Source organism: Salmo salar, chromosome ssa01 (genome assembly GCF_905237065.1).
Source record: "Salmo salar chromosome ssa01, Ssal_v3.1, whole genome shotgun sequence".
NCBI classification, from domain to species: Eukaryota; Metazoa; Chordata; class Actinopteri; order Salmoniformes; family Salmonidae; genus Salmo; species Salmo salar.
In genome coordinates, this window is record NC_059442.1 from 120,936,440 (window position 1) to 120,960,363 (window position 23,924).

Genomic DNA, 23,924 nt, shown 5'->3' on the forward strand with positions numbered 1-23,924 from the left:
TACAGTTTTATGAACAAACTTTACTTTTGAATGATGAGATTAAATCCTGTCTTGTCTACTTTACACTATAGTCTTAACCCCAATTGAACGGTCAACCTTCACAACTTCACTGTGGTAAGTCAAATACACTATATTTACAAAAGTATGTGGACACCCCTTCAAATTAGTGGATTCGGCTATTTCAGCCACACTCGTTGCTGAAAGGTGTATAAAAATCGAGCACACAGCCATGCACTCTCCATAGACAAACATTGGCAGTAGAATAGCCTTACTGAAGAGCTCAGTGACTTTCAACGTGGCACTGTCATAGGATGCTACCTTTCCAACAAAGCAGTGCATAACATTTCTGCCCTGCTAGAGCTGTCCCGGTCAACTGTAAGTGCTGTTATTGTGAAGTGGAAACATCTAGGAGCAATAATTGCTCAGCAGCGAAGTAGGTCACGCAAGCTCACAGAACTGCACTGTTGAAGTGCGTAAAAAAATTCTGTCCTCGGTTGCAACACTCCCTACCGAGTTCTGGAAGCAACGTCAGCACAATAACTTAGTTGGGAGATTCATGAAATGGGTTTTCATGGCCGAGCAGCCACTGACAAGCGTCGGCTGGAGTGGTGTAAAGCTTGCCGCTGTTGGACTCAGGAGCAGTGGAAACGCATTCTCTGACGTGATGAATCACGCTTCACCATCTGGCAGTCGGATGGATGAATCTGGGTTTGGTGGATACCAGGAGAACACTACCTGACACAATGCATAGTGCCAACTGGAAAGTTTGGTAGCAAGTCCTCGCAGCAATGTTCTAACATCTAGTGGAAAGCCTTCCCAGAAGAGTGGAGGCTGTTATAGTAGCAAAAGGACCAACTCCATATAGATACCCATGATTTTGGAATGAGATGTTCGACAAGCAGGTGTCCACATACTTTTGGTCATGTAGTGTATTACAAAAGGACACACATTTTTCTGTACAGACAGAGGGAGAGGTCAAATATACACATTGAAGAAAAATGGTTACCACTAAATACTCTTCAACCTTTTACTTTAAATACAACCCTACATTTTGTTTTTCTAAAGCTCTGCAAAAGTATTTGCTCCTCAGAGTAGGGAGAAAATAACTGCACAACCTGTTACCCATTTGAGCATGTTTTTGTATGTCAAAATCAATGGTGTAGATGCACTGAGTATACAAAACATTAAGGACACCTGCTCTTTCCATGACAGACTGACCAGGTGAAAGCTATAATCCTTTGTAAGCATTTCACTGCATGTGACAAATAAAATTGTATTTTATTGATGTCACTTGTTAAATACACTTCAAACAGTGTAGATGAAGGGGAGGAGACAGGTTAAAAAATAAATTTTAAGCCGAGACAATTGAGACATGGATTGTGTATGTACAGTCGTGGCCAAAAGTTTTGAGAATGACACAAATATTAATTTTCAAAGTCTGCTGCCTCAGTTTGTATGGTGGCAATTTGCGTATACTCCAGAATGTTATGAAGAGTGATCGGATGAATTGCAAAGTCCCTCTTTGCCATGCAAAATGAACTGAATCCCCCCAAAAAACATTTCCACTGCATTTCAGCCCTGCCACAAAAGGACCAGCTGAAATGTCAGTGATTCTCTCGTTAACACAGGTGTGAGTGTTGATGAGGACAAGGCTGAAGATCACTCTGTCATGCTGATTGAGTTTGAATAACTCATCTATGGTTACCTGCAAGGAAACACGTGCCGTCATCATTGCTTTGCACAAAAAGTGCTTCACAGGCAAGGATATTGCTGCCAGTAAGATTGCACCTAAATCAACCATTTATCAGATCATCAAGAACTTCAAGGAGAGCGGTTCAATTGTTGTGAAGAAGGCTTCAGGGCACCCAAGAAAGTCCAGCAAGCTCCAGGACCTTCTAAAGTTGATTCAGCTGCGGGATCAGGGCACCACCAGTACAGAGCTTGCTCAGGAATGGCAGCAGGCAGGTGTGAGTTCATCTGCACACACAGTGAGGCGAAGACTTTTGGAGGATGGCCTGGTGTCAAGAAGGGCAGCAAAGAAGCCACTTCTCTCCAGGAAAAACATCAGGGACAGACTGATATTCTGCAAGAGGTACAGGGATTGGACTGCTGAGGACTGGGGTAAAGTCATTTTCTCTGATGAATCCCCTTTCTGATTGTTTGGGGCATCCAGAAAAAAGCTAGTCCGGAGAAGACAAGGTGAGCGCTACCATCAGTCCTGTGTCATGCCAACAGTAAAGCATCCTGAGACCATTCATGTGTGAAGTTGCTTCTCAGCCAAGGGAGTGGGCTCACTCACAATTTTGCATAAGAACACAGCCATGAATAAAGAATAGTACCAACACATCCTCCGAGAGCAATTTCTCCCAACCATCCAGGAACAGTTTGGTGACAATGCCTTTTCGAGCATGATGGAGCACCTTGCCATAAGGCGAAAGTGATGACTAAGTGGCTCGGGGAACAAAATATCAAAATTTTGGGTCCACGGCCAGGAAGCTCCCCAGACCTTAATCCCATTGAGAACTTGTGGTCAATCCTCAGGAGGCGGGTGAACAAACAAAACCCCACAACTTCTGACAAACGCCAAGCATTGATTATGCAAGAATGGGCTGCCATCAGTCAGGATGTGGCCCAGAAGTTAATTGACAGCATGCCAGGGCGGATTGCAGAGGTCTTGAAAAAGAAGGGTCAACACTGCAAATATTGACTCTTAGCATCAACTTCATGTAATTGTCAATAAAAGCCTGACACTTAGGAAATGCTTGTAATTTTACTTCAGTATTCCATAGTAACATCTGACAAATATCTAAAGACACTGAGGTAGCAGACTTTGAAAATTAATGTGTCATTCTCAACATTTAGCCACGACTGTATGTGTGCCATGAATGGGCAATACAAAGTATTTAACTGCCTTTTAACGGGGTATGGTAGTAGGTGCCAGGTGCACCGGTTTGTGGCAAGAACTGCAACACTGCTGGGTTTTTCCACAGTTTCCTGTGTGTAACAAGAATGGTCCACCACCCAAAAGACATCCATCCAACTTGACAACTGTGGGAAGCATTGGAGTCAACATCGGCCAGTATCCCTGTGGAACGCTTTTGCGTTCTGAGGGCAAGGAGTGGGGGGGTGCAACTGAATATTAGGACCGTATTCCTAAATGTTTGGTATACATCCTTCAAGTAAGTACATCGGGGAAAAACAATAAGTTACAAATGAATGGAAAGACCACTCCATGGGGAGGTACAAAAACAAACACTCAAAAGTTACTTTCCTGCAAAGTCCACCATCATCCCCCCTCAAATCATTAAACATGGCTGTATTCACACAACTGGATGTCAACCAACACAGCAACAAGTTGTAATCCTAGACAGACCAAACACTCAGCTTGAACAAACTGTTTTTCCTGCAGGTTGTGATACTAAGCACTTCAATGACATTCGCTTCCCTCAACACGTTAAATAGACAAGCAAAGACTCAAGGCTGTCTAGTACATTTTAATACTGCATACACCACTCCTGCCATAGTTCCATAGCTAGCTCCCTAAGGACTTATCACATACACTGCTAGTTATATTTATGAGACAGTGAAATGACCCCAAGTCCAGCCTGGGCACTGTACAGCGCAGGTCTATCAGATGCTCTTCAATTAATACATAAATAATAGAAAAATTGCAAAGTGGTTTAATACGGTTTATGCATCGAATAGCTTTGATGAGTACTCATGTGTCTGTGGGACTGAGTATATTGATTAGAATTTCCATGACAGACTGAGGGTTACAATTCCACGGAGAGGAAGGTTTACATATCTTAACATATTTAAAAATTATTGCCTTGTAAAGAGGGAAGCAACACAGTACATTTGACTTCCAATAGAGTACCACATTAGGAGTCATAATACCCATAAAACCTAGAGGTCAAACAGGGAAATGGTTCCAATTGTTTTCCACCATTCATTTTTTCCCCATATGGGATTTTAGAAACACTTAAAATAAGGGCTGTGTTTCGTGTAGGCTTACCCTGGCGTGACATTTTGATAACTGTGTAAATCTCTCTAGGACAAGGTGACATCAGTATATTAGCCTTTTTATCTCTTCCCAAAATGAAATGCTAATTAGCTGTTAACCTGTTATTGCTAGGGGGCAGTATTTTCACAGCCGGATAAAAAACGTACCCGATTTAATCTGATTATTACTCCTGCCCAGAAACTAAAATATGCATATAATTATTAGCTTTGGATAGAAAACACTCAAGTTTCTAAAACTGTTTGAATGGTGTCTGTGAGTATAACAGAACTCATTTGGCAGGCCAAAACCTGAGAAGATTCCATGCAGGAAGTGCCCTGTCTGACAATTTCTTGCCCTTCTTGATTATCTCTATCCATTACAGGGGATCTCTGCTGTTAAGTGACACTTCCTACGGCTCCCATGGGCTCTCAGAAGGCGGCAAAAAGCTGAATCGTGGCTTTGCAGGCTCTGGCTGAAAAAAAGTAGCGCGTTTGGATAGTGGCTGTTCACAGTACTGTGAGACTCAGGCGCGTGCCCGAGTCGACCCCATGCTTTGTTTTCTTTCGTCTGTTTACCTAAACGCAGATTCCCGGTCGGAATATTATCGCTTTTTTACGAGAATGGCATAAAAATTGATTTTAAACAGCGGTTGACATGCTTCGAAGTACGGTAATGGAATATTTAGAAATCTTTTGTCACGAAATGTGCCATGCTCGTGACCCTTATTTACACTTCGGATAGTGTCTTGAACGCACGAACAAAACGCCGCTGTTTGGATATGACTATGGATTATTTTGAACCAAACCAACATTTGTTATTGAAGTAGAAGTCCTGGGCGTGCATTCTGACGAAGAACACCAAAGGTAATCAAACTTTTCTAATAGTAAATCTGACTTTCGTCAGGGCTAAACTTGGTGGGTGTCTAAATAGCTAGCCGTGATGGCTGGGCTATCTACTCAGAATATTGCAAAATGTGCTTTCACCGAAAAGCCATTTTAAAATCGGACACCTCGATTGCACAAAGGAGTTCTGTATCTATAATTCTTAAAATAATTATGTTTTTTGTGAACGTTTATCGTGAGTAATTTAGTAAATTCACCGGAGGTTTGCGGGGGGTATGCTAGTTCTGAACGTCACATGCTAATGTAAAAAGCTGGTTTTTGATATAAATATGAACTTGATTGAACAAAACATGCATGTATTGTATAACATAATGTCCTAGGTGTGTCATCTGATGAAGATCATCAAAGGTTAGTGCTGCATTTAGCTGTGGTTTTGTTTTTTGTGACATTATATGCTAGCTTGAAAAATGGGTGTCTGATTATTTCTGGCTGGGTACTCTGCTGACATAATCTAAATGTTTTGCTTTCGCTGTAAAGCCTTTTTGAAATCGGACAGTGTGGTTAGATAAAGGAGAGTCTTGTCTTTAAAATGCTGTGAAATAGTCATATGTTTGAAAAATTGACGTTTTTGTATTTTTGAGGAATTTGTAATTCGCGCCACGCCCTATCATTGGATATTGGAGCAGGTGTTCCGCTAGCGGAACGTCTAGATATAAGAGGTTAAAGAACTACAAATGCCATGATGATCTGGACGAGACTGCTGAATCGAGGCAAGGCTAAGAATCTCTGGATTAACTATCCAATGTGGGCTAAATGTAGCAATTAATAAATTGGCTGCAGATCTTTAAAATTTGACAATTATGTGAATTGTCTTGTGCAAGTTTTAAATTGACACAATACCTGTTAGCAAAGGTGTCAGCTAGAGATGACGTGCGGGAGCTTGCATGGATGTAGTTTTGCATGTCTACTTTGATGCTAATTAGCATTCAAATCAGTAAATAGAGCCGAATATATTGATAAGTCACCTTGTCTGAGAGAGATTTAAACGGTTATCTTAATGACACACCAGGGTTAGCCTACATGAAACACAGACCTTATTTTAAGTGTTGCTAAAATCCCCTATGAGAAAAATGAAATGGTGGGAAACAATTTGAACAAGTTCCCTGTTTGACCTCTAGGTTTTATGGGTATTATGACACCTCCACTGTGGGGCTCTATAGGGTTCAAGGGTGAGCACAGACAAGGCCCATAGTGATTAATTCAAAGGAAAAGATGAAACTAAATCTGGTTTTACGCATTATGGGCTGGTTAATAAATTGTGTGTGGTAAATCAGGAAACTTTGGGAGCCCTAGAGATGTTTGTACTTCAGCCAACCATAACTTCACAACCAGCATCTATAATTTCAATTGAAAACAAGTCAAACCTTTGCTAATAACCTCAAAACACTCACACTGAGTTGCTCATCATTGTCAGATGCCCTTAATGCTCTTCAAGTACTCAAAACCGCCAAGACATTCTATCACGTCCATCCCAAGTGAGTTCAAATGATGCATAGATAAATGAAGTTGACTGAATGCTGGCCAACAGCACATCTTGACACACAGGTACAGATGGGGCAGAGGAGTAATAGTGACATTCACAGCAGCAATGTAAACCCCCAGGATTTGCATAATTGATATTTAAGAGAGGGGGATTCAACTCCCAAACAAGTCTTTTCACTACTTATGAAAAGTATACCTTGCTGGATATAAGATACATGCATTGTTTTAACTTAAAAATAACAATCATGTCAAATATAACTACTATAGCGCATTTAAAACTAAACAGCTGATTGTGCCCACGTCTGCTTACAAAGCATTTTCAGATTAACAAAGAAGCTTATGTTGAGGACCATGTTGCAGTCCAATGTTTATAAATACCCAGGCCACCCTGGGATATTTCCATCTAATTAAATTCTGGGAAGGAGAGAAAAAATATTTTAAAAACAAGCAAATAAAAGAATATACATTCTCTTTATTTACAGTATATTTGGCGGCGCACAATTGGCCCAGCGTCATCTGGGTTTGGCCAGGGTAGGCAGTCATTGTAAATAACAATTTGTTCTTAACTGACTTGCCTAGTTAAATAAAGGTTACACATACAGAGGCAAACATTAACAAAAAAAGTGTTTTGCACATGGATGACAAGTAGTACATCTGTACAAAATATACAAAACCTGGGGACCGTCTTACAAAATGCTACATTTAGGGCCAGGTCGTTGGTACCTGTAAACACTGGGAAAGTAGCAATGGTGAGAGAATGCTGCTCATACAGCCAGCGAGGAAAGAGAACTAGTCAGATGTAGTGGTGAGTTTCACCAACACTTGAAGGATAATGCTCCACTGATGTGGAACAGATCCCCAAAAGCACAAATCTCCCACCAGTAGTTCCGTTCCCACAGTATTCGGACACAGATGGGCATTTCCCAAAATTCCGGACGGAAAAATAAATGGCTATATTCAATATATATATTTTTTCTGTACAAGACGACATCACTGATGTCATAGTAAAAAAACATATGTATATCATATAAACTGAGTGTACGAACATGCTCTTTCCATGACAGACAGAACAGGTAAATACAAGTGAAAGCTATGATTCCTTATTGATGTCACCTGTTAAATCCACTTCAAAATCAGTGTAGATTAAAGGGAGGAGAATGGTTAAAAGGACTTTTAAGTCTTGAGACATGGATTGTGTATGTGCGCCCTTCAGACAGTGAAGGGGCAAGACAAAAGATTTAAGTGCCTTTGAACGGGGTATGGTAGTAGCTGCCATGTGCACGGGTTTGAGTGTGTCAAGAACTGCAACGCTGCTACGTTTTTCAACCTCATCAGTTTCCAGTATGTATCAAGAATGGTCCACCACCCAAAGGAAATCCAGCCAACTTAACACAACTGTGGAAAGCATTGGAGTCAACATGGGCCAGGATCCCTGTGGAATGCTTGACACCTTGTAAAGTCCATGCCCTGAAGAATTGAGGCTGTTCTGAGGGCAAACGGGGGTGCAACTCAATATTAGAAAGCATTCTTAATGTTTTGCACACACACATACATAACCGCTCAAAAGTTCAGGGTCACTTAAGAATGTCCTTGTTTATGAAAGAAAATCACATTAAAATAATAATCAAATTGATCAGAAATACAGTGCAGACATTGTTAATGTTGTAAATGACTATCATAGCTGGAAGCGGCAGATTTTTAATGGAATATCTACATAGGCATACAGAGTCCCATTATCAGCAACCATCACTCCTGTGTTTCAATGGCACGTTGTGTTAGCAAATCCAAGTTTATAATTTTGAAAGGATAATTGATTATTAGAAAACCCTTTTGCAAATGTTCTGTGAAGGGAGTAGTACACAGCATTGTACGAGATCTTCAGTTTCTTGGCAATTTCTCGCATGGAATAGCCTTCATTTCTCAGAACAAGAATAGACTGACGAGTTTCAGAAGAAAATTCTTTGTTTCTGGCCATTTTGAGCCTGTAATCGAACCAACAAATGCTGATGCTCAAGATAATCAACAAGGCCAGTTTTATCGCTTCTTTAAATCAGAACAGTTTTCAGCTGTGCTAACATAATTGCAAAAGGGTTTTCTAATGATCAATTAGCCTTTTAAAATGATAAACTTAAATTAGCTAACAACGTGCCATTGGAATACAGGAGTGATGGTTGCTACAGGAGTGATAATGGGCCTCTGTACACCTATGTAGATATTCCATAAAATATTTGCTGTTTCCAGCTACAAAAGTAATTTACAACAACATTAACAATGTCTACACTGTATTGCTGAACAATTTACATTTACGTAATTTAGCAGACGCTCTTATCCAGAGTGACTTACAAATTTGATGTCAATTTAATAGACAAAGAAAAAGTGCTTTTCTTTCAAAAACAAGGACCCCAAACCTTTAGAAAATAAATATAATCTCCAATGAACAAATATGTACACAGATTATGGTGGGCTCCACCATAAAGTAGGGAAGGAGAAGTGCTGTGACGTGGCGCAGCCGTTCACACACGGTTACCTAGCAACCATTCACTCCGACTGTAGGGCTGTGTGCGGTTGGTACTGGTGTCGTGCGTGTGCATGGTCGTGTTCCGATGTAGCCGTTGGCCTCGTCGGTCACTAGGTTGCCAAAGTCTGTCACCGACACTGCCATCTTGGTGCTCGTGATAGGACGCGGGCGTGCCTCATAATCCAGACCCACATTTTCTACAGTGGTCTCGGGCAAGCTCATTTTGAGGCGCTTGGAGGGGGGTCTGTCGTAGTCGTCCGTGCAGGAGGCCAACTGGCCCAGGTCGGAGTGGTAGAAGCCGGCGTCCAGCAGGTTGATGCAGTCGGGGTCTCCTGCGCCGTTGGGGATGAATCCCAGGGACTCGTCATGGCTCAAGGAGCCCCGGTGGAGGCCCTCCAACGGGGGGAAGCTGTAGGACTCCAGGCAGCCCACGTCAGACGGGTTACATACAGACGCCACACTGCTGGTCAACGCTGGAGTGAGGGGGAGGAGAAGCAAATTTAGAGACTTGGAATTAACCTTCACTGTGTCTAAACAGACATTGTCCTTCATCAGAAATACTGCATCATAGCTACAGCCAGGAGTTTTTGGTGTCCATGTGACCTACTAGGAAAACATGCTAGGGACCTAGGTTTTCCTTGTTCAAGCAACATGGTCAGGACCCTTATCATAGCAGATGAGCTTGAAGATCAGGAGCCATATGTATCAAGCATCTTAGAGTAGAAGTGCAGATTTAACATCAGTTTCACTTTTATATCATAATGAATAACATTACACGGACAGGAGGGCCCTGATCCTCGATTAGAACTCCTACTCTGAGAAGCTTACTATGTATGACCCCAGATGCATACAGTGAATAAAAAAATAAATACATTTAAAAAAAAATAATCACTGCTTAAATGTTACAGCCTAATGCTCCAAGCGGCTACCACTGCTAATCGCATTCTTCACTCTATCCATCAAAATTCATGTGGAGTTCACAAGCCTCATCTCTCTCGTCTGCTCTGATTTCTCGGTCCTGGCCCGTGGCCCTACTCACCAGAAAGGTCGCTGGCCGTGATAGAGTTAAGGAGGTTGAGCTGGTGCTCTGCCGAGTACTCCATCCGACCTCCACTGCTACTGGAGCACACAGAAGCCGAGCCGTCTACCACCAAGCCTTCAGCCTCATCCACCAGCCTGTCCATCAGATCTCTACAGGGAGGGTAGGAACAAACAAATAGGAGATTTTTCTGTGAATAAAACAGTATCGTGTTCATCAAAATTTTGAAATGTGAGTAAAATGGGGAGGGACACCAAATTATCAAGGGAATCCTCACATTTATGAAATAAAAAGTGTGATTAGTTAATTTTCTCTTAAATATAGACCTCTCCCCCATAACAGTTTTCCACTGGAGAGAATGCGCAATGGCCTTGTATATTATCTCAGGTCCTTTAGTTGTGATACAAACGTTGGGCTATATATCTTGATTTTTAATACATTCTACGGCTGCATGATGCGACTAATGATGATTTGAAAAAAATTCACACCAAAGGCATGAGCTCTGCTTTGTTTTTGCGCAGGCTGTACACACACCAGTCTCTCAGTCACAATTTGACAAGCACTTGATAATTCCTTGAACTTCCCGTCTGAATTCCCTTGTGTGGCCATAACCCCCCTAAAAAAAATTAAAAAAAACTCTATGCCTTTAGTGGCCAGTGGCAGTTGTGCCCTTGGGCTGAATATAATAATTATAATTCCCTTCTCCCTGCTGCACCTCTCACTCACATGGCTCTGTCACATGATCGGGTCTTTCTCACAGGCTACAAGTGAAGACAGACATCAGGGACGCAAGTGCGCTCATCCTTAACGTTTCCGAAGCGCATATATTGAAGATATTGGAAGAACTGTCCACATTTACTTTTCGTCAGCCAACAAGATGAGTAGCCTATCGAACAGCAAAAGCATTAGCCCATGTCAATCTACCATGTCCAATAGTACAAAAGTTGATCTATTCTATGCGATAAATAAATAAGCAACAGATTAGAACATTTCTTAAAATGTTGATAGCCTAATTTATTTCTTCATATTATAAGCGCAGCAATACGCACATGGCAGTAGGCTATAAGCGCGAATGTTCCATTAGCAGGAAAACCCCATTCTCAAAAGTGACCACAAATGCAATTATGCATGTAATGCTTTTATTTTAAAGGTGCATTTGTATGGTGAAAATTATCTTCCCCAAACGTGAAACTCACTCGCTGCGTATGTATGCCATTTAATCTGCTTTACAACGAGTGTATGTATGCATTTTAATCTGCTTTACAACGGGTGTAGAGCCTAATGTTCTTAATTTTAAGAAGTTATTTGGCCACTTTAGTTGTGATACAAACCTTATCAAAACATTATAGGCCTATGTGCTAGGCTACATGTGGTGTGTGACTATGATTCGAAAAAGTCGCTAAAAAAGCATGCCCTGTTTGATGCCCAGCTTAAGGCATTCACAAGTGATAGGCTAATATTGTCACCCATCACACTATTCCTGATTTAATCGTCTTTACATATACTAAATAATACATGTGAAATTTATTTTGATTTAGAATGGACCATTATCATACATCTGTCTCGATTTAAGCACTAAAATAGCAAATGGAGGATGCTTTTCCTGTGGTACATTTTAATGCCAGCCAGGTAGGCTATACTCCTGTTTGTAAATTTAACCTGTTATGGATAGGGGGCAGTATTTTCACGGCCGGATAAAAAACGTACCCGATTTAATCTGGTTATTACTCCTGCCCTGAAACTAGAATATGCATATAATTAGTAGCTTTGGATAGAAAACACTCCAAAGTTTCTAAAACTGTTAGCTAGCTACATAGCCGTCTTTGTATCAAAGATAATTGTGTAGTTTAGAGTAACTGAGTAATTATCGAGGCTAGCTATCTTCCTCCTCCTAACGTAGTCAACACTGCTAGCTGCTAGCTAGCTAGTCGTCACTGTTAGCTAGCCAACTTCTACCGACTAGCAGCACCGCAGAAACTATTACATTACAACGCAACGACTTGATTAGTGTGGCGTTAGTGTTAGTTAGCCAGCTACATAGTGGTCTTTGCTGTCTCTGTATCTAAGATAATTGTGTAGTTTGAGTATTATCGAGGTGTGCTAGCCAGCCGCGACGCGGCGCCAGACTTACTCAACACACCTAGTCATCATTAACCCACTGCCAGCTAGCCAACCGTTACCGACTAGCAGCGCTGTAGTTACTAATACTTTACAACGGAACGATTTGACTAGTGCAGTGTTACCTAGCTAGCTACCTAGTTGTCTTTGTCATAGCTTGATAATTGTTAATTGATAATTGTTAGCTAGCCAGCCATCGAGGTTAGCTAGCCAGCTATTTCCGTCCCCCGCGACGCCATTTTTCCTAACCTAGCCAACTATTACCGACGAGCAGCATTGTTGAAACTAAATACACTACAAGGAACGTCTTGATTAGTGTTATGTTAGCTAGCTAGCTACAAAGTTGCTTTGTATCATGACAAGGTGTAGTACTGAAACTACCGAGGTTACCTAGCCAGCTACACGTTCAAAGTCAACAACGCAGCCACTGCTAGCTAGCCTACTCCACCAGCCAGCAGTACTGTATCATTTTAGTCAATAACATTTTTGCAACGTAAGCTTAACTTCCTGAACATTCGAGACGTGTAGTCCACTTGTCACTCCAATCTCATTTTCATTAGCGTAGCCTCTTCTGTAGCTTGTCTACTATGTGTCTGCCTATCCCTGTTCTCTCTCCTCTGCACAGGCCATACAAACGCTCCACACCGCGTGGCCGCTGCCACTCTAACCTGGTGGTCCCAGCGCGCACGACCCACGTGGAGTTCCAGGTCTCCGGCAGCCTCTGGAACTGCCGGTCTGCGGCCAACAAGGCTGAGTTCATCTCAGCCTATGCTACCCTCCAGTCCCTAGACTTCCTGGCGCTGACGGAAACATGGATCACCACAGATAACACTGCTACTCCTACTGCTCTCTCCTCGTCTGACTACGTGTTCTCGCATACCCCTAGAGCATCGAGCCAGCGGGGTGGTGGCACTGGAATCCTCATCTCTCCCAAGTGGACATTCTCTCTTTCTCCCCTGACCCATCTGTCTATCTCCTCATTTGAATTCCATGCTGTCACAGTTACCAGCCCTTTCAAGCTTAACATCCTTATCATTTATCGCCCTCCAGGTTCCCTTGGAGAGTTCATCAATGAGCTTGACGCCTTGATAAGTTCCTTTCCTGAGGATGGCTCACCTCTCACAGTTCTGGGTGACTTTAACCTCCCCACGTCTACCTTTGACTCATTCCTCTCTGCCTCCTTCTTTCCACTCCTCTCCTCTTTTGACCTCACCCTCTCACCTTCCCCCCCTACTCACAAGGCAGGCAATACGCTTGAACTCATCTTTACTAGATGCTGTTCTTCCACTAATCTCATTGCAACTCCCCTCCAAGTCTCCGACCACTACCTTGTATCCTTTTCCCTCTCGCTCTCATCCAACACTTCTCACTCTCCCCCTACTCGGATGGTATTGCGCCGTCCCAACCTTCGCTCTCTCTCTCCCGCTACTCTCTCCTCTTCCATCCTATCATCTCTTCCCTCTGCTCAAACCTTCTCCAACCTATCTCCTAATTCTGCCTCCTCAACCCTCCCTCTCTGCATCCTTTGATTTCCTCTGTCCCCTATCCTCCAGGCCGGCTCGGTCCTCCCCTCCTGCTCCGTGGCTCGACGACTCACTGCGAGCTCACAGAACAGGGCTCCGGGCAGCCGAGCGGAAATGGAGGAAAACTCGCATCCCTGCGGACCTGGCATCCTTTCACTCCCTCCTCTCTACATTTTCCTCTTCTGTCTCTGCTGCTAAAGCCACTTTCTACCACTCTAAACTCCAAGCATCTGCCTCTAACCCTAGGAAGCTCTTTGCTACCTTCTTCTCCTCCCTCCTGAATCCTCCTCCCCCCCCTCCTCCCTCTCTGCGGATGACTTCGTCAACCATTTTGAAAAGAAGGTTGACGACATCCGATCCTCGTTTGCTAAGTCAAACGACACTGCTGGTCCTGCTCACACTACCCTACCCTGTGCTTTGACCTCTTTCTCCCCTCTCTCTCCAGATTAAATCTCGCGTCTTGTGACGGCCGGCCGCCCAACAACCTGCCCACTTGACCCTATCCCCTCCTCTTCTCCAGACCATTTCCGGAGACCTTCTCCCCTACCTCACCTCGCTCATCAACGCATCCTTTACCGCTGGCTACGTCCCTTCCGTCTTCAAGAGAGCGAGAGTTGCACCCCTTCTGAAAAAACCTACACTCGATCCCTCCGATGTCAACAACTACAGACCAGTATCCCTTCTTTCCTTTCTCTCCAAAACTCTTGAACGCGCCGTCCTTGGCCAGCTCTCTTGCTATCTCTCTCAGAATGACCTTCTTGATCCTAATCAGTCAGGTTTCAAGACTGGGCATTCAACTGAGACTGCTCTTCTCTGTGTCACGGAGGCTCTCCGCACTGCTAAAGCTAACTCTCTCTCCTCTGCTCTCATCCTTCTAGACCTATCTGCTGCCTTTGATACCGTGAACCATCAGATCCTCCTCTCCACCCTCTCCGAGCTGGGCATCTCCGGCACCGCGCACGCTTGGATTGCGTCCTACCTGACAGGTCGCTCCTACCAGGTGGCGTGGCGAGAATCTGTCTCCGCACCACGTGCTCTCACCACTGGTGTCCCCCAGGGCTCTGTTCTTGGCCCACTCCTATTCTCGCTATACACCAAGTCACTTGGCTCTGTCATATCCTCACATGGTCTCTCATATCATTGCTATGCAGACGACACACAATTAATCTTCTCCTTTCCCCCTTCTGACAACCAGGTGGCGAATCGCATCTCTGCATGTCTGGCAGACATATCAGTGTGGATGACGGATCACCACCTCAAGCTGAACCTCGGCAAGACGGAGCTGCTCTTCCTCCCGGGGAAGGACTGCCCGTTCCATGATCTCGCCATCACGATTGACAACTCCCTTGTGTCCTCCTCCCAGAGTGCTAAGAGCCTTGGCGTGACCCTGGACAACACCCTGTCGTTCTCCACCAACATCAAGGCGGTGACCCGATCCTGTAGGTTCATGCTCTACAACATTCGCAGAGTACGACCCTGCCTCACACAGGAAGCGGCGCAGGTCCTAATCCAGGCACTTGTCATCTCCCGTCTGGATTATTGCAACTCGCTGTTGGCTGGGCTCCCTGCCTGTGCCATTAAACCCCTACAACTCATCCAGAACGCCGCAGCCCGTCTGGTGTTCAACCTTCCCAAGTTCTCTCACGTCACCCCGCTCCTCCGCTCTCTCCACTGGCTTCCAGTCGAAGCTCGCATCCGCTACAAGACCATGGTGCTTGCCTCACGGAGCTGTGAGGGGAACGGCACCTCCGTACCTTCAGGCTCTGATCAGGCCCTACACCCAAACAAGGGCACTCCGTTCATCCACCTCTGGCCTGCTCGCCTCCCTACCTCTGAGGAAGCACAGTTCCCGCTCAGCCCAGTCAAAACTGTTCGCTGCTCTGGCACCCCAATGGTGGAACAAGCTCCCTCACGACGCCAGGACAGCGGAGTCAAACACCACCTTCCGGAGACACCTGAAACCCCACCTCTTCAAGGAATACCTGGGATAGGATAAAGTAATCCTTCTAACCCCCCTTAAAAGATTTAGATGCACTATTGTAAAGTGGTTGTTCCACTGGATATTATAGGTGAATGCACCAATTTGTAAGTCGCTCTGGATAAGAGCGTCTGCTAAATGACTAAAATGTAAAAAAAAAATGTAAATGAATGGTGTCTGTGAGTATAACAGAACTCAAATGGCAGGCCAAAACCTGAGAAGATTCTGTACAGGAAGTACCCTGTCTGACCATTTCTTGGCCTTCTTGGTCATCTCTATCCAAAACAAGGGATCTCTGCTGTAACGTGACATTTTCTAAGGCTCCCATAGGCTCTCAGAAGGCGCCAGAACGTTGAATGATGACTTTGCAGCCCATGGCTGAAAAACAGTAGCGCATTTGGTAAGTGGTCGATCTGAGAACAATGAGACGGGTGCGCGCGTGCACGTGAAGAGTCCATTTTAGATTGAGTCTTTGAACGGAAAGGACGTCTCCCGGTCGGAATATTATCGCTTTTTTACGAGAAAAATCGCATAAAAATTTATTTTAAACAGCGTTTGACATGCTTCGAAGTACGGTAATGGAATATTTGGAAATTTGTCACGATACGTGTCCGCCTTCGGATAGTGTCTTGAACGCACGAACAAAACGCCGCTATTTGGAACCAAACCAACATTTGTTGTTGAAGTAGAAGTCCTGGGAGTGCATTCTGACAAAGAACAGCAAAGGTAATCCAATTTTTCTTATTGTAAATCTGAGTTTGGTGAGTACCAAACTTGGTGGGTGTCAAAATAGCTAGCCCGTGATGGCGAGCTATCTACTCAGAATATTGCAAAATGTGCTTTCACCGAAAAGCTATTTTAAAATCGGACACCGCGATTGCATAAAGGAGTTCTGTATCTATAATTCTTAAAATAATTGTTATGTTTTTTGTCAACGTTTATCGTGAGTAATTTAGTAAATTCACCGGAAGTGTTCGGTGGGAATGCTAGTTCTGAACGTCACATGCTAATGTAAAAAGCTGGTTTTTGATATAAATATGTACTTGATTGAACAAAACATGCATGTATTGTATAACATAATGTCCTAGGTGTGTCATCTGATGAAGATCAAAGGTTAGTGCTGCATTTAGCTGTGGTTTTGGTTTTTGTGACATATGCTAGCTTGAAAAATGGGTGTCTGATTATTTCTGGCTGGGTACTCTGCTGACATAATCTAATGTTTTGCTTTCGCTGTAAAGCCTTTTTGAAATCGGACAGTGTGGTTAGATAAAGGAGAGTCTTGTCTTTAAAATGGTGTAAAATAGTAATATGTTTGAAAAACGGAAGTTTTCGGATTTGAGGAGTTTGTATTTCGCGCCACGCCCATCATTGGATATTGGAGCAGGTGTTCCGCTAGCGGAACGTCTAGATGTAAGAAGATAAGCAATGTGCTTAATATTAGGAAGGTTGAGAAATAAATATAGTAGATCTAGCCTATAGAAAGCTGATGGGATCTTCCTATTTTTAAGAGAGGCCATCACTCTGATGTTTGATCGGGTTCAAGTCAGATCAGGCTAGGCCACTCAAGCACATTCAGAGACTTGTCCAAAGGCCACTCCTGCATCGTCTTGGCTGTGTGTGTGCTTAGTGTCATTTTCCTGTTGGAAGGTGAACCTTCGCCCCAGTCTCAGGTCATGAGCGCTCTGGAGCAGGTTGTCATCAAGAATATCTCTGTACTTTGCTCTGTTCATCTTTCCCTCGAGCCTGACTAATCTCCCAGTCCCTACCGCTGGAAAACATCCCCACAGTATGATGCTGCCACCACCATGCTTCACCGTAGGGATGGTATTGGCCAGGTGATGAGCGGTGCCTAGTTTCCTCCAGACGTGACGCTTGTCATTCAGGCCAAAGAGTTCAATTTTGGTTTAATCAGAATCTTGTTTCTCATGGTCAGAGTCCTTTAGGTGCCTTTTGGCAAACTCCAAGCGGGCTGTCATGTGCCTTTTACTGAGAAGTGGATTCCGTCTGGCCACTCTACAATAAAAGCCGAATTGGTAGAGCGCTGCAGAGATGGTTGTCCTTCTGAAAGGTTCCCCCATCTCCACAGAGGAACTCTGGAGCTCTGTCAGAGTGACCATCGGGTTCTTGGTCACCTCCCTGACCAAGGCTCTTCTTCCCCGATTGCCCAGTTTGGCTGGGTGGACAGCTCTAGGAAGAGTCTTGGTGGTTCCAAACTTCTTCCAGTTAAGAATGGAGGCGGCCACTGTGTTCTTGGGGACCTTCAATGCTGCAGACATTTTTTGGTACCCTTCCCCAGATCTGTGCCTCGACACAATCCTGTCACGGAGCTCTATGGACAATTCCTTCAACCTCATGGCTTGGTTTTTGCTCAGACATGCACTGTCAACTGTGGGACCTTCTAAAGACAGGTGTGTGCCTTTCCAAATCATGTCCAATCAATAGAATTTACCACAGGTGGACTTCTATCAAGTTGTAGAAACATCAAGGATGAGCAATGGAAACAGGATGCACCTGAGCTCAAGTTGGAGTCTCATAGCAAAGGGTCTGAATACTTATGTAAATAAAAGACATCTGGTTTTTATTTTTAATACATTTGCAAAAGTTTCTAATAACCTATTTTCACTTTAAAATGATGGGGTATTGGGTGTAGATTGATTTTTTAAAATCCATTTTAGAATATAACTAACTTAACAAATGTGGAAAAAGGGAAGGAGTGAATGCACTGTATGGTATGACTTTACTCGTATAGAAACGGTGGATGGAAATGTGGTTAGTGAATGAATGTGTCTCGAATTTGGTGAAAAAAAAAAAAAATGTAATTGCCAATTTGCTACGCGAGGCTTATTTGACCAAATAGAAGTTTCGTAATTTACCTTTATTCCAACAGGGAAGTCATATTGAGACTAGTCTCTTACAAATGAGCCCTGCACATTACAAAAACATGCACATGCAACAGGCAAGTACATATAATGGTTAGGTTCTTACGAATGCACCGATATAAGTGGCATTTTGGCAACTTCCCCAAAGACAACTTTATATCGGAGTTGTGCCTGTTGTCACAGAGATAGAGGACTCATCGTGGATATAACCCGTTTTAGCATGGACATTACTTTAAAATGCTGGAAGCCCTCAATGGCAGTCACTGGGTGGTGAATGCTATGAGTTTGGAGCAAATCAGCCAATTAAGAAAATGTACTACTTTAAAATGGAGATTGACTCAATGGGACTGCCCATGCTTTCAAAGACGCTATTTTGGCAAAGATGAGTCCTCTATCAATCTCTATGGCCTGTTGTTCACATGCATATCCGACCTCTCATTGGCTAAAATGGTCCCACCTGACCTCGCCTCCTCCCATCTGCCTTCTATCTTTGAGGACATACATTTCCATAGTCACTTGACTATCTTGTCACTATAATAGACAATCTTTGCTGCAGCACACTGGGCAGCTGTGATCTGAAGATTTGATTACTGCTAGCCGTGATTAGACTGTGCCAGGCAGTGGTCCCGTGTGTGCAGGATTGAAATGTGCGTGACCCTACCAAATTCACAAAGAAATGTGACTTATAGATCTGTCATCAATTGGTAGAGCCATTCCGTTTGCTATTTCTATGCTTCTCGTTCTTAAAAAAAAAGCAGCAATCTGCAATTGCTACATCCATTTTACTTTTAAAATGAATTATATATAGCCACTGATTCTTGAGTAGAACTTAAAATGACTCATGAGCTTAGTTTTTTATAACTAACCCAAGAGAGTAGGGCTGTCCCCAATTAAATCAACTAGTCGATTGTTTGGTGGTTAGGCTGTTGATCGACCGAGATTGTGTGTTACTGCTCGACTAAACCACACACACACACACACCACCCCCCTCGGAAAGTTTAAGACCCGTGACTTTTTCCACATTTTGTAAGCAAAAACCAACCCATGAGGTCGAAGGAATTGTCCGTAGAGCTCCGAGACAGGATTGTGTTGAAGCACAGATCTGGGGAAGGGTGCCAAAACATTTCTGCAGCATTTAAGGTCCCCAAGAACACAGTGGCCTCCATCATTCTTAAAAGGGAATATAACACTTTAGGAAGTAAATCTAAGCAAAAGAGATGTATTCAATCCACTAATACAAAAAAAATCTTTATAATTAGTATTTTGATTGTCGACAAGGTTTATTTGAGCTATGGTCAGCGCCATTTTTAATTGCCATAGTAACAACTGACGCCAGTTCGTCACTGGCAGGAATCAAATTGTCTGTGGTATTGAGTTTTTGAAAAAGCCAAGATGGCGTTGCTGTGAGGGGGAGTGTTTTCTCGCTCTTCAAAGCAACATTGAGGGTTAGGTGGTTAACAGTCTAATATTGGCTCTCAATGTTGAAAGAAACTAACTATAACTTGTTTTAGGGACATAGGATAAGTTTAGAGTTTGTTTTTGTCAAGTTGAATGGGAAGAACACGACAGAAAGACAATAGTAGACGGAATATTCAAGTCTCACAGAAGACAGCAGACATGCTAGCTAGCCACAACGAGAACCAGAGTAGCATAGATACACAAGAAGCCACGAACTCAAGCAAGAGAAAGAACAAAACTGACCAGGATGAAATCCTTGCAACCTCTTTACCTCAGACCCCAATTAAAAATCCACTGGTGAAAAAAATGAAAGATGACATTTCCATGTCTGAACTTATCTCTGCAATCCAGTCCGTCGACTAAACAAGATGCCACACTCTCCAGTGTCCATCATAGAGCGGGCTACCGAAGAAACATCGAAGAAGATCGATAATTTGTCAGAAACTGTCAGTCAGCTACACAAAATTGTGAGAGAGAACAAGGAAAAGATAACGTTCCTAGAGAATGAGTTGAAACTGCAATCCCAAAATAATGAGCTGTGGGTGGAATCTGTGGGTGGAATCTCGTGGGTGGAATCTGAAAATCCAAGGTGTAAAAGAGGTAGAGGGAGAGGATATCAGGGAAGCAGTCATTAATATCCTGGGAAAGGTGGCTCTGTGCATCAAACACAAGCTAAGAGACGTGATCGACGTGGTACATCGACTTGGGAAACGAAGATCTGATGGACCCCCTCGCAATATCATTTTGCACTTAACTATGGCCATTACAGGGACATCATCTGGAAAATGGCCAAGGGGAACAAGTTTCTGGACGAGAAGAAGCTCTGCATCAAAGAAGCTCTGATACCGCAGGATCAGACTGCCAGGGACAAACTGTGGCCGCTTATACAGAAGGCACGACAAGAGGGAAAGAAGGCTGGGTTCAAGGGCCCACACGCGTTTATCGAAGGAAGAATGATTACTGGGTAACTCTATTGACATTAACCAAACTGGAACTGTGAGTACTGTCAAGAGTACAGTTAATGTACTGCCACGAGTAAATGTACAGTTCAAACTACAACTGATGAACACTTGCAAACTATTAAAAAAAAAAGGAAGTAAATAGATTTGTTAATACTGTTAACCACCGCTACCTCAGCTGAGCGTAGTTTTCCGTCAGAGTAATCCTCTCAAGGTTCACTGTTTGTTAATATTGTTGACGTTACTACTTCTGTTATGCAATTTGTGTTCTCTCTCTTTTTAATGCAGGAGTTCGTTTTCAACTCACTCAATATCGTTAGTCTGAATGCTAGTGGTAAAGGAAAGCCTTTTTTATATTGTAAACGCAGTTTTTGTCCTTTAGGAAACTAATTTGGGTGAAAGTGATTTGAAATTTTGGAAATCACAATGGGGAGACAGCCTATTTCAGTCATGGATCAAACCATTCTGCTGGTGTTTTGACACTTATTCACAAGTTTAAAAAGGTGACATTCTAGAATCAACATCTTCACAAGATAGATGGGTCATAGTAACTGTTAAACTTGACAATGCTATTTTCATCATTTGTAATGTATATGGACATAACTCACGTGCTCCAAATAAGACAATTTTTACCCAATTTACCAGGAAAGTACAGGATTTAAGCAACGAAACACTTTTACAATTATTTCAGGGGATTTTAATGAAACACCTGATGCATCTGTTGATCATTTTCCTCCTAGAACAAGTCAAAGCCTTCAAAATAGCAATATCATCACTACATTATGCAAGGATCTGTGTTGATGATGACTGGCGTTATTTCAATACGGATGCAAAAGGTTATACCTGGACCAACAAAACTATGCCACGTAAATCTAGAATAGTTTTATTCCTAATTTCCCCCATTTTGTTATAGATGTAGATCATCAGTTGGCTCCCTTTTCTGATCACCACTTGATTTTCCTGAATTTACAAGCTACTAAAAAAAAAAAACTTTAAAAAAAAAAGGTACTCGAGGATATTGGAAATTAAACAACACACTACTCAAAGATCCTACTCTTATTGGAAACATCAAATCGTTAGCCAAAGATATTTTTGCAAGAAAAGACTTGGGTCATGGAAGTAGATGGGAATTTTTCAAATATAAAGTCAGAGTTGTAGCCATTAAACGTGCCAAAGAGCTGATGCACTTAAAGAACCTTAGAGAAAAAGAGTTGATGAGCAAGCTCGACAGTTTTCTAAAGAAAGATAATCTAAATCTTTACAACTAGAATTAGAACAGCTTTACACGGATCAAAGGGTGCCTTTGTTATTAGGTCAAGAGCAAAATTAATTGAAGAGGGGGAAAGAAACACTAGTTACTTTTTTGCACTTGAAAAGAGAAACTACAAAAGAAAATCTGTAACTGCACTCAAAATTAACAATGTTTTATGCAAAGATCCCATTACAATAACATCCTTTGTCAATTCCTTTTATGAAAACCTTTACAGCTCTCAATTTCCGGAAGATGGTTGTGAAAGCTACATTTGCCACATTCAGAATTATGTCCCTGTAATTGAGGATGATTTCCACTCAGTTTGCGTCAATTGAAGAAATTAGAGAGGCTCTGAATTCAATGAAAAAAGGGAAATCACCTGGCCCTGATGGCCTGTCAGTTGAATTCTATAGACAGTTTGAGTTACTAGAAGACCCAATTTTTTATATGTTTCAAGATTGCATCAAAAGTGGGGAATTGGTCTCCACTATGAAACAGGGCCTTATTTCATTGATTCCGAAGTCCGATAAAGACTCCTCTCTCATTGACAATTGGAGACCAATTACTTTATTAAATATTGATTACAAATTGATTGCTCTGGTTTATGCCAAAAGATTAAAGAAAGGAATAGATACCATTATAAATGAGACTCAAACAGGATTTATGAAGGGCCGTCACATAAGCTCTAACATTTGTTTAGTCTTAGACCTTATAGATTATTCAGATGCAATTGACTCAGATGCGGTTGTCTTATTTTTGGACTTCTGTAAAGCCTTTGACACAATTGAACATGAATTTCTCTTTGGGTCACTTAAAATGTTCACCAAATCCAAAAAATGTATCAAAGTCATTCGCATGTTTTACAAAGATATAAATAGTTCTGTGTTACTAAACCTTAATACTTATAAAAAGATTCAGTATCAACAGAAGTGTTCGACAGGGATGCACAATTTCGCCATTTTGAGTCATTTTGGTTGTGGAACTTCTCTCTAGATATCCTGAATAATGCAAGTGTATATGGCTTAACCATTTTTAACAAAAAACATTTTTTAATCACAATTCTCCCAACTGGCTGATGATACTACTCTTTTCTTAAGAGACAAAGACCAGGTGCACTTAATGCTATAACTGCATTTTCTATTGCATCAGGATTAAAACTGAATGTTTCTAAATGTGAAATATTGTGTTTATTTGACTCTGATGATAAAGAAATAGAAAATATTCCTGTAAAGGACTGTGTTAAATATTTAGGAATACATCTGTCAAAAAAAAAAAAAAAACACTTAGGTCAGACAACATATGAATTTCTCTCCTAAAATTTAGAAAACCAAAAATATATTTAATAATTGGCTACAAAGAGATCTTTCTATACTTGGGAGAGTACTTCTGTCCAAGGCAGAGGGACTGTCTCGTTTTGTGTACTCCTCATTATCTTTATTTGTAAATCCTGCTACTTGTAAAGAGATTAATAAGACTTTCTTGACTTCATCTATAAAAATAAAAGTCAAACTAAAAAAAGTCAGTCCTCTCTAATAAAAGAGCTGAAGGCTCTGAAGGGAAGTGTTGGATTTTGTTGATATAAATAACACTTTCAAGATCAACTCGTTGAAAAGATCAATACTGATTCAATATGGTATTTCATTCCAAATAATGTGTTTAATAAGTTGGGAGGTTCTCAATTTTTACAGAAATGTAATTATATTCCTGAAAGATTAACCGATAAATTGGCTAGATTTCGCCAACAAGCTTTAATGGCCCGGAAAATATGTTTTCTGCACAACTTTTCCCCACATAAAGCTCTTTTGTGGAATAA

General features: G+C 42.2%; 1 protein-coding gene across 1 annotated transcript in view; it reads right to left on the reverse strand.

The window, feature by feature from the left end:
• Window positions 1–8,592: 8,592 nt before the first annotated feature.
• Window positions 8,593–23,924, reverse strand: part of mier3a (mesoderm induction early response 1, family member 3 a) — a 54,888-nt gene continuing 39,556 nt past the window's right edge. The window contains 3 exon segments of the mRNA XM_045688037.1: window positions 8,593–8,976; window positions 8,978–9,378; window positions 9,945–10,096. Coding sequence (XP_045543993.1) covers window positions 8,926–8,976; window positions 8,978–9,378; window positions 9,945–10,096 — 604 coding nt within the window. The 3' untranslated portion in view covers window positions 8,593–8,925.